The following is a 14,399-nucleotide window of genomic DNA, read 5'->3' on the forward strand; positions in this document are numbered from 1 at the left end:
GTTCCTCTTCACAAGGGGCGGGAGCGAGGTCTTCTCGCCGAGGCCCGGCCCCAGCAGTGGGATCGGGCTGACGTCACTGCGGTGTGGCTAAGGGGACAATCCTCTCCCTCAGTCTCGCCAACTGCCCCCCTCACGGCCGCCGTAAACGCCCACCGTGGGGCACCGGGAGAGAAGGGGAGCTCAAAGATGGAGAATCCACCCGTATACCCGTAGGAGGTGCCTAGCGGAGGCCCCAAGCCCGATGGGGTGAGGTCTCGGCGAAGACTTCGGGGAGCCGGAACACCTGCGCAGGGGTCTTTAAGACCTCGGTCGCCAGTGCCGCTGCCGCGGTTACTAGGGATGTGACGTCACGCGCGGGCGGGGGCGCCCGCGTCCGGGCGGAAACGGAAGGGGCGGGGCTCTGCGGGCAGAGTCTGTGTGGTGCTGCCGCCGCTGCTGCTGCTGCCAGAGCCGGAGCGGGCTGGGCCGCGGAGGCAAGATGGTGGACTACAGCGTGTGGGACCACATCGAGGTGTCTGACGATGAAGACGAGACGCACCCCAACATCGACACAGCCAGCCTCTTCCGCTGGCGGCACCAGGTAGAGCGCGCGCGCCCAGCGCCTTCCCCCACTCTCGGGACTCCGCTTCAGAGTTCTGACTCCTGATACTGCTGGGGGCCCAGCCATTGACACCTGGGTTTCCCACCCTACAGTCTGGACTTTCAGGATCGCCCGGGGTTCCTTGATTCAACTCCGGGGCAACAGAATTGCCGAGACCCTTGAGTTCCTTGCCCGCGATCCCGGGCCCTCCCCCCTCCCCCCTCCCCCCTCCCCTTCCAATTTCTTCTTGGAACTCCCAGTTGACCCCTAGGGCACCTTCTTCACAGTTTAGACTACCAAGACAAGCTTTGGACGTGCCCCCCCCAATCCATTTGGGACCTTCCACTTACACCCAGAATTCTACCTCAGAATCTGCACCCTGAACCTTTCGGGTACCCACTTATGATCTTGGATGTCCCATTGGCCCCTCCCAACCCTCAGAGTTCCCAATACTTTAAGTCTAGTCTGTGACCTGCCTTTTGGAATCTTGACGGTGATTCCCATTTAGATCTAGAGGTTCTGCTCCTCTCAATAGAGCAAGGAGTTCTGTCCTCCCCCGAGATTTCTGTTCCTGGCCTGGGACTCCAACCCACACCCAGGACCCCTTCCCTAGAACGTAGACCGGTGCCCCACCAGGACCCTCAGTCCCATCTAGGACTGGAATTTTGAAACCTGGTTCCCCTTCAGACTGAACCACCAGCTCCGCCCTGATGGAGCCTCCAATTCCGGCTGCTCTCCTTCAGCCTCATGCACTGTAGACCCAATTTCCCATTGCATCAGGAAACCCTACCCACGTGGCGTCCTGCCCAGCCAGAGCCCCTGCCCCTACTTGGTATTTCAGGCCCAGTCACGGCCCACCCCCGAGACAGGCTTCCTGTAGGAACCTCCGCCAGCATTGGAATGCCTCATTCAAACCCAAGTCCAGGACCTAAACCCACCCCAGCTTCCTTCTGACCCCAGTTTGGTCTGCTGTTCTCAGACACCCACACTGACCCTGCTTTTACCAGGAACCCTCCCAGTCTGATTCCAAATTCCCTGCCCCTTCTTTTATTTATTTTCCCCCAAATCCAGACCCCAGAATCCCAAGTCTGTGTGTTCTCTCACCCCTCTCCCTGACCAGCAGCGCTCTCAGGCCAACAGAATGGCTCTCATGAGACATAATGTTCTAATCTGCTCCACCAAATCAGAGCTCCTGCACCCACATTCCTATGCTTGTTATACTCTCAGACTGAGGGCATATATCTCTCAGAATCTTCCAGTTAGGAATTCCTCACCCCACCTTCCCATATATCAGCTCCCAGTCGTTTATCTAGAAGCTTCTAGAAGGGCCCTTCCCCATCCTGCCAAGGCCCAGCATTAGTCCCTACATCTGGTTCCCAGTCCCAGTTCCAACCCATTCCTTAAAGCAGCAGCCTCCTGGGTAGTGTCTGCCTGGTGGGCCCCTGGAGTGTAAGGAGAAAGTTCTAGCACTTCTCTTTCTTGCCATGTGTAGCATTTTATTATGAACTATTGAAGATCTCTGCAAGCTCTCAAGGCGATTCTTGGGAACACTTATTTCTGTCACATAGTTAGTCTGTATTGCCGTGGGGAGGACGGTTTGGTCCTGCTGAGTTGGAAGGCTGATGTCCCCTCTCCTGCAGCATCCTCCTCCCACCACACCCTTCTCCCTCTTGGCACAAAACTTTTTCCTGGCCTGCCGCTGGGAGCCCCAGGGCTGGAGTGGAGGCAGGGAGCCTGGTGTCTCCAGCACCCGGTTCAGCGGCCACCAAGCCTGGGTTCTCATCCCAGCCCTGCCACAGGGCCATTGCTGCTTTAGGGGGAGCGAAACCCCGCCTCCATGAGACCGTGGTAAGGACGACGTGAAATGAGATCTGAAAAGAACTTGGCTCAGGGCCTGGGAAGGAGTAAGCAGGACCAGAGGGGAAAGGGGGATTAGAGAAAAGGTAGCCTGGTGTGCTTCTGAGTTCAGATGCTGGCTTCTGCTGAATCACTGACCTGCTGCATTGCCCCCAGTGAGTTTTGATCTCTCTGTGCCTCAATTTCTCCAGCTGGGGATCTTATTAGTATCTACCTCATAGGGTTGTTGTGAGGGTTGCCTTATGTATTTAATGTGTGTAATGCTCTCAGGACAGCACCTGGCATGTAATAAACTGTAGAAACTTTAGCCACTATCATTATTATTACTCATGTAATTCACGCTCATGGTAAAAAAATAATCCAAAGGTTCCAGAAGGGGACCAGCGAGTCTTCCCGGCTCCAGCTCCAGCTCCCTGGCTCCCTTGCCCAGAAACAGCCACCAGTACTAGTTTCTTGTGGCTCCTCCCAGTGAGCTGTGTGGTATCCAGGTTCTGTGAGCCTTGGGTCCCCTGTCTGTAAGGAGGGCAGTGATACCTGTGGCCCCTTCTCGCTGCCAAGGCTTCTGCCCTGCCCAGCCTGCTACAGCCCCTCCTGGAGGCGTAAAGCTCAGGCCGGGCAGGCTGCCACCCCCAGCAGCTCCAGGAGGCCTTTATTTAGCTTTGGCCTCCCTGGCGGCTGCTCAGAGGATGCCGGGAAGATTTTGATGGCCGTCCAGCAGAAACCAGCAGTGTGGTAGATTCCTGCTGCCACCCAAGGCCAGCTATAATGCCAACCGTAACCCTCATAAGGCAGCAGGAAGGCTCCAGGTGACACAGTCCCATCATGGAAAAAGAGAGGTGGCAGAGGCCACAATGTGTCCTCCGCAAGGCGAGGGCCTCATCCAAGTGGGAAAAGTGAGGCTCAGGGTTGGCCATGTCGGTCCTATGGGGCGTTAGAGAAGGATTCAGGTCTCCCGATTCTCACCCACCGTCTTCCTGGCCCTGTGCTAGAATCTGGAGATACGGCCTCTAGTAAAGCACAGAAGCAAGTTAGCAGACCATTCTGGTGGCCATGGCCGTGGCCGTGGCCATGACGGCGGTGATGACGGTTGAGGACATGTATACTGAATGCTGTGTTGCAGGCAGTTTCCTGGGAGTAACTCATTTAGTCCTCAAAACAACCCTGTAAGACCCCATTTCATAGAGGGGGACACCAAGGCAGGGAGAGGTATGAGACTTGGCCAAGGTCACATCACCAATAAGTGGTGGAGCTGGGCTGCTCTGATGATACAGTAACAACTGCTCCCAGTTACCAGTTATAAGCATTTACTGGATATCGAGCTAAGCACTTGAAGTACATTTTCTTGTTTGAGCCCCAGTACAGTCCCCAGAGAGAGACAGATTTTCCCCTGGGACAGACAGTAATGACAGTAGCCAACGTGGGAATGGTGCTGACTGAGCACCCAGCACGGCTCTGGACTGTCTACTTTTATAACCTTTTTTGCTTTTCCCAGTGCAACCTTGGCACTGTTGTCTGCATCTGACAGATGAGGAAACTGAAGTTAGGGGATTGGCCCAGGGACACCCAGCCATTACATGGTGGCTGTGAGATATGACCCCAGGTCTGGTGCCCCAGGGCCTTCCACTAGCATCTCATCATGTCATCTGATGATCACAGAGGGGCCTTTGGGGCTCAGTGACTCTGGGGGTCAGGCACTTGGGGAAGGCTTTGTCGAAGCTGAGACTTGGGGACAAAGCAGATGGAGTAAGGGGAAGAGAGTGCCAGGTGGGAGGAACAGCATGTGCAGAGGCTAAGAGTCAGGAGAGAGCTGGTCCATTCAGGGCTAGCATCAACCACAGGGGCCGGCATCGGCCTGGGACCCAGCCCCCCAAGGAGCCTTGGCCATCTGGTCAGCGTGGGGCAGGGGTCTGGGGTCCCCTCTGAACCCAGACACTCCAGTCTGAGGTAGCAGGGAGGGCTGTGGTCAGACAGGTACATTTCAAAGACTCCTATGGCAGCTTCCGAGCCTGGATTGGGGCGACAGCGATGGAAGATGGTGGCACCTCTCAGGGTTCAGTCATTGGTCTGGGTTGAGCAGGCACTGCTGGGAGCCAAGCAGGGTTGGAGTGTGACAGGGCCCAGTGATCTGATAGGAGTCGGGATGGGGGACTGAGGAGATGGGGTGCAGTGGAAGAGGAGGTCTGAGGAGTGGCGTCTACGGTAGAGGGGGACAGGAGGCTGGTGGGCACTAGGCTGGGCTCAGGAGGGCATGCTGGCCTGGAGACAGAGCTGAGCGGGCCTCTGCAGATCCAGGTGCAGCACTCGGGGTGGAGCAAATTGGAGAAACAACTGGAAATGAGAAGTGTCAGGGGAGTTTCCTGGTAGCGTAGTGGTTAGGGTTCTAGGCTTTCATTGCCGTGCCCCAGGTTCAATCCCTGGTTGGGGAACTGTGATCCCACAAGCCACGCAGCATGGCCAAAAAAAAAAAAAAAATAGTGTCAGGATTTGGTGGCAGCGAGGGAGGGACAGGGCTCACAACAGGCCTCAGCTTGGGACAGGAGGCAGGGTCAGGCTCTTTGCTGAGGGAGGACACAGCAGAAAAACAGGTCTGGGGGGCTCCGGTGGGGAGTTCAGTTTGGGGCACAGAATTGGAGGCGCCTGTGGGACACCCAAGCAGCGGTGGCTTGAGGGGCGTGGTGGGCACAGGAGGGTGCCCGAGTGTTCCTGAGGGTGGCTCCAGGGAGGAGGGGGAACCTGAGACCCTGGGGAGGGGTGAGGCCTCTATCCAGCATCTTATTACTTTATTACATCCAACAAGGCTTTCCTGAGTCCGTACTGTGTGTCAGGCCCAGTTCCTGGCTCTGGGGGCACAACACCTTCGTGGAGCCAGTATCCTTGGAGGAGGACAGTGCCCGAAACATGATAAATAATTGTCACAGGCTGTTGTCGGGTGACAAGTGCTGAGGAGGAAGATCAAGCAGAGCAGAGTAGGGGGAGGTTGAGACCTTCAGCCAGGTGGTCAAGGAAGGCCTCATCTGTAAGGGACTTTTTTTTTTTTTTTTTGCCTCACTGCGCAGCTTGTGGGATCTTAGTTCCCCAACCAGGGATTGAACCCGGGCCCTCGGCAGTGAAAGCGCGAAGTCTTAACCACTGGACCACCAGGGAATTCCCTGTAAGGGACATTTGAAGATGATAAGGGGGACTTCCCTGGTGGCCCAGTGGTTAAGACTCTACACTCCCAATGCAGCGGGCACAGGTTCAACCCCTGATCAGGGAACTGCAATCTCGCATGCTGCAGGGCGCGGCCAATGAATAAATAAATAATATATATTTTTAAAAAAGAAGATGTTAAGGATGCCAGGGTGGGGGGTATCTGGGGAGAGAACATTCCAGGCCAAGGGAACAGCCAGTGCAAAGGCCCTGAGGTTTGAAGTGGGTTCGAGAAAAGGTGAGGCAGCCAGTGTGGCTTGAGGGAGGGGGTGAGCAGGAAGAGGTGAGGCCATGGAGGGCACGGGACAGATTGCGCATGGCCCTGTGGGTCACAGGGAGGACTTAGGTTTTTGCTCCAAGTGAGGTGGCAGCCGTAGAGGGTTCTGAGCAGAAGAGGGACCCGCCCTGGCTCAGGTGCACCTGTAGGGGCGAGAGCGGGAGCTGGGAGTCCGGCACACGGAGGTTGGTGCTGACATTCTCCGGGGTCATCCCAGGTGCAGCTGTTGGGGTCCTGGGGCTGGGGCTGGGGTCAAGGGACAAGCCGTTCCGCAGAGTGATGGGCCGTGCCTGTCCCACAGGCCCGGGTGGAGCGCATGGAGCAGTTCCAGAAAGAAAAGGAGGAGCTGGACAGGGGCTGTCGCGAGTGCAAGCGCAAGGTGGCCGAGTGCCAGCGGAAGCTGAAGGATCTGGAGGTGGCCGAGGGCGAGGGCAGCAGGGCCGAGCTGGAGCGGCTGCAGGCCGAGGCACAGCAGCTGCGCAAGGAGGAGCGGAGCTGGGAGCAGAAGCTGGAGGAGATGCGCAAGAAGGAGAAGAGCATGCCCTGGAACGTGGACACGCTCAGCAAGGACGGCTTCAGCAAGGTGTGCGAGGGCCGGGCGCGCTCGGCAGACGGTGGCAGGTGTGGCCGAGGGGACTGCTCAGGTCCAGGGACGGGTGGATGGAGGTGGCGGGTGAGGGGATCATGTGTGGGGGCCCAGGCAGGTGCGGCACCCCACCGGTACCCCCCTCTGATCTGCCCGAAGGCCCTAGTCCGAGGCCACACCTGCCACGCCCACGCTCCCGCCACGCTGATGTTCATGGCGCTGTCACCACCTCCACCCTGGATGGGATGGGCGCTGCGGCCGCGGCCCACCTGGCCACGCTTGAGGCGCCGCACAGCCTCGCCCCAGCCCACTCCCCTTCTCACCCCACCACAGAGCATGGTCAATACCAAGCCTGAGCGGGCGGAGGAGGAGTCGGAGGAGGTGAGGGAACAGAAACACAAAACCTTCGTGGAGAAGTATGAGAAACAGATCAAGCACTTCGGTAAGTTGGGCCCAGGTGGGGGCCCGGTGGGCGGTGCACGTGACAAGGGGCTGGCCTCCGCCTCCAGGGCCCTTCCAACACCTTGCCAACACCTTCCCGCAGGCATGCTCCGCCGCTGGGATGACAGCCAGAAGTACCTGTCGGACAACGTCCACCTGGTGTGCGAGGAGACCGCCAACTACCTGGTCATCTGGTGCATTGACCTAGAGGTGGAGGAGGTACGTGGAGCCCGCCCCCGGGGCTGGGGAAAGGCTCTGCCCTGGGTCTGCCACTTGGTGACGCCGTGCTTGTTTTCCCTTGGCAGAAATGTGCGCTGATGGAGCAGGTGGCCCACCAGACCATCGTCATGCAGTTCATCCTGGAGCTGGCCAAGAGCCTGAAGGTGGACCCCCGTGCCTGCTTCCGGCAGTTCTTCACCAAGATCAAGGTAGGGAGGGGCCGGAGTGGCCAGGGCAGAGTGGAGGGTGGTCCGCCTCAGGGAACCAGCCTGCGGTCCACTGGGGGAGACAGACATGGGTTTACTTGGACTCAAGCCCCTGTGATCAGTCCTCTCCTCAGTCAGGAGAGGGCTGGGCCACAGAGGAGCTGACGAGTGGTCGGCTCCTGGGCAGATTTGGAAAGCCGAGCTGGCACGATGTGCTGAAAGTCCTAAGCTGGGGTGAGGGCCAGAGTCAAGGATGCCTGTGTGTTTCTTACCTGAGCACCTGAAGAGCAAAGCTATCCCTGCTGAGCTGGGGGAGCTGCAGGACAGACTAAGGGGTGTGACCGGGAGCTCCGGGGTGGCTGTGTTGCATTTGAGATGCCCGCTAAACTCCACAGGAGGACCCGGAGGAGGTGGGTGTCACGAGTCTGAGGTTCAGGGGCTTGTGCGGGCAGGGGGTCGTGAGCACAGAGGTGTAAAGTCGAGCTCAAAGGAGGCAGAGGAGAGCCCTGAGGCCCAGGGTGCCCGTCTGTCAGTTCAGGAGCAGCTGCGGGGAGCCCTGGGGCGTCTCTGAGGACCTGCAGTGGGGCGGTCTTGGCTCCCCCAGTTCAGTCCTGTGCACGCCCCTGCCCCCCGCAGACTGCTGACCGTCAGTACATGGAGGGCTTCAACGACGAGCTGGAGGCCTTCAGAGACCGCGTGCGGGGCCGGGCCAAGCTGCGCATCGAGAAGGCCATGAAGGAGTACGAGGAGGAGGAGCGCAGGAAGCGGCTTGGCCCCGGCGGCCTGGACCCCGTCGAGGTCTACGAGTCCCTCCCTGAGGTGTGGCTCCCTGGGCCCTGGTGGGCAGCAGGCAGGCAGCCAGTGGGGTCCCCAGGCTCCTTGGGACCCAGGCCCTGACCCCACCCCTCTGCACCCACAGGAACTCCAGAAATGCTTTGACGTGAAGGATGTGCAGATGCTCCAAGATGCCATCAGCAAGATGGACCCCACCGTGAGTAACTGCGCCCAAGCCCACCTGGGCCAGCGATGTGTCTCCCCCTGCCCCCTCCAGCTCTGCTGCCCACATCACTGGTAGAAGCGTCCCTCCTGGGCTTCTCAAAGGAACAAGGGACGTTTTGTCACTGGCCAGCACACGAGGCAGCCAGGCTTTGTGCCACCTGCCCCCTTACATTTATTGAGCACCTCCTGTGTGCCCGGCGTCCAGATTGAGTGTCCCTGTCCCTGTGGGCTGTTGGTGAGCACACCAGCTGACCCCACCTTTGCCAGCAGCTCAGAGTGGCCCAAGGAGGGGGTCCCTTTCCAGCCTCAGTTACCTCATCAAACCACTTTCTCTCGATATTAACTCACGAAATCCATGGGGAGGGCTGAGCACGTACTTGGTGCTGGTAAAAACAGCAGCTGTTTGGAGCAGTCACCGCGCTGGTAGATAAATACTTTGAGTCTTGATAGACCTCGGTTTGACCCCATTCCTGCTGCCTGTCTCACCGGTTGGCCACACTGCTTTCCTCATCTGTAAAAAGTCTAGTCGCAAGACCTGGCCCAGGGTTTCTAGATGCTTCTGTGGGAATGAACATCTAGACCAAGGGTCTTTGCCTATGGCTTGCAGGCTCATTGCCTGTCTCTACATAAAACTTGATTGGAATGTGGCAGCCGGGCTGGTTTATTTTCATCTTGTCTGTGGCTGGTTTTGTGCTACAACCATAAAGTTGAGGCATGATGGGTTGAGAGGTTTTGACAGAGACCCTAGGGCCCGCAAGCCAACGATATTTACTGTCTGGCCCTTTACAAAAAAGTTTGCTCACCCTTGTTCTAGACTACACTGTTTAAACTTGAATTAAAGTTAAGTGAGATTTAAAGTTCCCCTGCACCAGCCACATTTGAAGTACTCAGTAGCCACACGTGGTGGTGGCTACCGTATTGTACGGCACAGATTACAGACCATTTCCATCATTGCGGGCAGTTCTTTTGTAAAGCTGTAATCTAGAAAGAGCAGGAAGCAGGCTCGAGGATGTGCAGGGCACAGGCGGGCCACCAGAAGGTGGCAGCCCAGCCTCACCAACCCACCCTTCTCGCTGCAGGACGCGAAGTACCACATGCAGCGCTGCATTGACTCCGGCCTCTGGGTCCCCAACTCCAAGTCCAGTGAGGCCAAAGAAGAGGAGGAGGCGGGTCCCGGGGACCCCTTGCTGGAAGCCTCCAGTCGGGGCAACGAGAAAGACGTCAGTGCATGACCCACCTCAGCTGCTGCCCGACTGCCTGCAGGCCCCTGTGCGCCCCTTTTCAGAAAACAAAAATAGACACCATCTCCCCAGCTCCTGGCTTCCTCCACTTTGGCTGCTCCCACACCTAGCCCGGAGTGGCCTGCCCACCCCCCTCCACTGACCCCACTCCCCGAGCGCTCATCCAAGTCTGCTTTGAGTCAAGGGGCTTCACTGCCTGCAGCTCCCCCACTTCAGCATTATGCCAAAGGCTCGGGGGTCCAGGGAGGGGTAGAGGTTGCCAGGCTGGTCCACAGGGTATGGGTGGGGTCCCCAGCTGAGGGCCCTGCCCCAGTCACTGTGGGCTCCGTTTTCACTGTTCGTCTGCTGTTGAGTCTCCTACATAGTAAACAGCAATTATCTTCCAATAAAGGATTTCAGATGCTCCGCGAGACCTCAGGAGGGCTGGCACAGCTCTTCTCTTGCGGGGTGGGAGGGAACCCTGGTCAGTGTTGGTGGCTGGGCTTGTGATGCCCCCAGCTTTGCCCTGCAGCAAATGGGCAATGTCCTCTGTCCTCACTCCAGGCTCTCCAGGAAAGTATCGTTCCACCGCCTGGAACACTTCCTCAGGACACCTTTGTGTCAAGGGTTCTCACTCCCCCCCCCGCCCCCCGTAAGTCTTGGGATTATCTCATCCCTCTGAGCCACTCCCCACCGTCCGTTCAGGAGCATCAACTTGCACCGTGTCTCACCTTCCACGTGGCCAGCTTTGCCTCCAAAACAAATCTTGAGTCTGTCCACTGCCCTTAGTCCTCCACCCTGGTTCAGGTCCCTGTCACCCCTGGCCTGCATGGCCACTCCAGCCTCTTCCCTGTCTTCCTTGCCCTCACTGGACCCCAGCAGGCAGCCGCCAGTGGGCACCTGTGAACACCTGAGTCAGGGCACATCCCTCAGAGCAGAAGCCTAAGACCTCGCTGCAGTTCACCAGGCCCTACACCATCTGCCTGGTCACCTCCCTGCCCTCGTGTCATGTCCTCCCCTTCTCAACTCCCTCCTTGCTGATCCTTAAGCACTCTCAAGTTTTTCTATCAGTGTGACCTTGGGCACTTTCCTCAGCCTCAGTGTCCCCCTCTGTACAATGAGAGTAACGTTCATGCTTTCCTCCCAGGGTTGCGATGAGGTGTAGGTGAGATAACGTACAGGCAAGCGTGGCGCCTGGTACCCAGGTGCTCAAAATCTGGGCCTCGGCACATGCCCGTCCCTCTGCTTGAACACCCTTCCCTTGAAAAAGTAATCTTTTGAAAGCAGTCTTCCTTTAAAAGGTAATGGAATATTCGGGCCACAGGAAAGGCTTAAAGAATACTATAATAAACAAGGACACATCAGCTTTTAAGACGTGAAATACCAAGGGTCCAGTGAAGCCCACTGCCCACCTCTTCTGGGGGACACCACCCCCTGGCAGCTGCTTCTCACTCCAATCAGAGCTCTGCCACCTCCTCCCAGAGGTCCTCCTTGACCCGCCTTTTGAGTCACCCATCACGTCTGGCCACGCAGCTTCTTCACCTGCCTGGTTTTGCTGATGTGTGTATTGCTGTCTCCTTTTTGCTGTGAGCACCACCACGGCACAAACTGAGTCTTTCTTGGTCCTAAAATATTCCCAGCGCCCCGAAGGGGTCCTGGCCCTCAGTAAATGCCTTTGTGTCCAAGCTGATCACCACCAGGGGTCAACAGTGAGCTGCAAACCTGAGTGGCATTGCCTAATGCTTTTCATATAGATGAGAATGGCTGGTGGGGGGGGGTATGGGGGGCCCTCCTAAGGCCCTGGATAAACCCCACCCATCCAGGATCCACTCAGGATCGTCAAGTTGTTAATTCTTTACTGCAAAAACTTTCAAAGATAGAATCCATATTCCTGATATTTCGTTTGACCTCAGGCTTCAGTAGAATTCAGCGCTGTTACTGATTTTTTTAAAAAAGTTATTTATTTTTGGCTGCTTTGGGTCTTCGTTGCTGTGCCCGGGCTTTCTCTAGTTGCAGCGAGCGGGGGCTACTCTTCGTTGCGGTGCGTGGGCTTCTCATTGCGTTGGCTTTTCTTGTGGAGCACGGGCTCTAGGTGCATGGACTTCTGTAGTTGTGGCGTGCAGGCTTAGTAGTTGTGGCGCACGGGCTTAGTTGTTCCGCGGCATGTGGGATCTTCCCGGACGAGGGCTCGAACCCGTGTTCTCTGCATTGGGAGGCGGATTCTTAACCACTGAGCCACCAGGGAAGCCCTGTTACTGATTTTTGACTTAAAATTTTAATGTTTTGTTCATGTTTTTTTTTCACATTAATGGTGTTTTTGGAAAATATTACATTAAAATATTTATCTCGATTACTGAGTTGGCGCCCTTTTTGCTTTCATGCCTCGCCTGCCTCACCCTAGCACGGGCTAGGATTTAAAACACCAGCTATTAAGAGAGACACATAGAGTAGGTTCTCTCTCTACTCACCCGCCACCCACCCTGTTCCCTGCCCCCAGCCATGGGAGCCCACTCTCTACGGTGTCTCGTGACTCCTTCCAGGGTTTCTTTTTGTAAGTTCAAATGTAATCTTACCCCTTCCGTTCCTTTTTCACACAGAGCTAACACACTGCAGTCAGCGGCGCGCGTCTTTGCTGTTTTTCACTGAACCTTGTGGCCCTGCAGATTTTTCCTTATCAGTTCATCAGCACTTCCTCATTCTTTCTACTCTGGTAGAAAGCTCCAGTATGTGCACATCTCAGCATTTATTTCACCAGCGTTTTTAACACTTGCAAGTTTTTCCATCTCTAATTTTACAAGCAATGCAGCGAAACATACCTTTGCGCACCATTTTCCACGAAGACAGGCATCCCACCTATAGAGTAAGCTCCCAGAAGCATGATTGGCTGGGTCTTAGCGGCAAACAGAATTCCACTCAAAAGGGTTTCACTGAACAAAATGTAATGATATGAGTGGGACAGGAGAACCAACAGATGTGTGCTGAGTGGATTCATTTTCTGTGGCTGCTGTAACAAATCACCACAAACTTAGTGGCTTCAACACAAATGCATTACCTCACACTTCCGCAGGTCAGAAGTCTAACATGGGTCTCGCTGTGCTAAAATCAAGGCATTGGCAGGGCTGTGATCCTTTTGGAGGCTCTGGGTAAGATCCATTTCCTTGCTGTTTCCAGCTTCTAGGGGCTGCCTGTGTTCCTTGGCGCATGGCCCCCTTCCTCCATCTTCAAAGATGGCAAAGATGAATCAAGTTCTGTCACATCATTCTGACCTCTTTTTCTGCCTCCCCATTCCACTTAAAAAAAAATTATTTTTATTTATTTATTTATTTATTTTTGGCTGCACGCGGGCTTTCTCTAGTTGCGGCGAGCGGGGGCTACTCTTTGTTACAGTGCGCGGGCCTCTCATTGCGGTGGCTTCTCTTGTTGCGGAGCACGGGGTCTAGGTGCGCGGGCTTCAGTAGTTGTGGCTCGCAGGCTCTAGAGCACAGGCTCAGTAGTTGTGGCGCACGGGCTTAGTTGCTCCGTGGCATGTGGGATCTTCCTGGACCAGGGCTCGAACCTGTGTCCCCTACATTCTTAACCACTGCGCCACAAGGGAAGTCCCCTCCCCGTTCCACTTTTAAGGACCTTTGTGGATACACTGAGTCCACCAAGATAATCTCCCTATCATTTTCTTTTTAATATGGAATGATTCACATATTTGCGCGTCATCCTTGTGCAGGGGACATGCTAATCTCTGTATCCTTCCAATTTTAGTATACGTGCCGCTGAAGCAAGTGCTAATCTCCCTACCTTAAAGTCAGCTGAGTAGCATTCTTAATTCCTGATTCTCACTGGCGATTAGGGCATGGACATCTTTGGGGCGTTGTAATTCCATAAGGCACCCGGAACTAGCAACAGTGGGAAGATTTTGACAGGACTAAAGAGGATGGGAAGGGAGCAGAACTTGCTGACATCTGGAGCCGTGAAGAAGTGGCTCCTTGTAGGTTATGTGGCCACAGAGAAACCACCACTGCCCAACTGTGGTTGGGCAGGGAGGGAATAGGGACCTTCGTCTGTCTCCCACCTCTGATCTCCTGCCAGCCTTCCCCATCGGCAGAACCCACCAGAAGCCAAGGACATGGAAGCTGAGTGAAGCAATGTGCTCTTTATTTGTGGCTATAGGAGGAAGCCCTGAATACACAGCTGCTCATAGGCAACACATATCCTGCCGGGGGCCTGGAATTACACTGGGTGCTGAGGACAGAGCCTAAAACAAGTTACTCCTGCACCCTATACCCTTTATCTGCTCCACTCTTCTCTGCCCACCACTTCCACCTTCCAACAAAACCCACAAGTGGGCTTATTAGTATTTATCTGGTTTATGTAAGCTTCCTGAAGGCAGGGATTCCTGTGTTTTGTTCATGGCTAAATCCCCACGGCTGAGAACACAGCACAGAATAAGCATTCTGTAAGTGCGTGCACGCGTGTGTGTGTGTGTGTGTGTGTTTAATTGTGGTAAAATGTACATAACAAAACTGATCACTTAACCATTTTGGGTTGTTTTGTTTTGTTTTTTGCCACGCCACGTGGTATGCAGGATCTTAGTTCCCTGACGAGGGATCAAACCCACGGCCCCTGCAGTGGGATCGGGAAGTCACAACCACTGGACCGCCAGGAAAGTCCCCATTTTAACAATTTTGAGGGGTACGATTCAGTGGTATTAAGTACAAGACTTTATTTTTTTTAATTGAATTGTATACTTTATTTTTTAAATTAATTTATTTTAAATTTTATTTTAGCGGGGGCTACTCTTTGATGCGGTGCATGGGCTTCTCATTGTGGTGGC

General features: G+C 55.5%; 1 protein-coding gene and 1 pseudogene across 2 annotated transcripts; one reads left to right on the forward strand and one right to left on the reverse strand.

Moving 5' to 3' along the window:
* Window positions 1-397: 397 nt before the first annotated feature.
* On the forward strand, window positions 398-11,924 carry CDC37 (cell division cycle 37, HSP90 cochaperone). 2 transcript variants are annotated; one of them, XM_089905483.1, is made up of 8 exons: window positions 398-580; window positions 6,205-6,486; window positions 6,649-6,931; window positions 7,034-7,149; window positions 7,236-7,358; window positions 7,992-8,174; window positions 8,275-8,346; window positions 9,434-11,924. In XM_089905483.1, the coding sequence occupies exons 1-8, from the start codon at window positions 479-481 to the stop codon at window positions 9,584-9,586; spliced, it is 1,314 nt and encodes a 437-aa protein (XP_089761609.1). In that variant the 5' UTR covers window positions 398-478; the 3' UTR covers window positions 9,587-11,924. The 2 variants fall into 2 exon arrangements, with proteins under 2 accessions (XP_089761609.1, XP_022413076.1); XM_022557368.3 differs by having other exon boundaries at window positions 401-580; window positions 6,823-6,931.
* A 1,323-nt stretch (window positions 11,925-13,247) lies between these two features.
* On the reverse strand, window positions 13,248-13,347 carry LOC115804201 (U6 spliceosomal RNA; annotated as a pseudogene).
* Between the last annotated feature and the right edge of the window lie 1,052 nt (window positions 13,348-14,399).

Source organism: Delphinapterus leucas, unplaced genomic scaffold (assembly GCF_059928025.1).
Source record: "Delphinapterus leucas isolate spDelLeu-1000000601 "Yukka" unplaced genomic scaffold, BTC_Dleu_Yukka2 spDelLeu_asBTCV2_sq25, whole genome shotgun sequence".
NCBI classification, from domain to species: domain Eukaryota; kingdom Metazoa; phylum Chordata; class Mammalia; order Artiodactyla; family Monodontidae; genus Delphinapterus; species Delphinapterus leucas.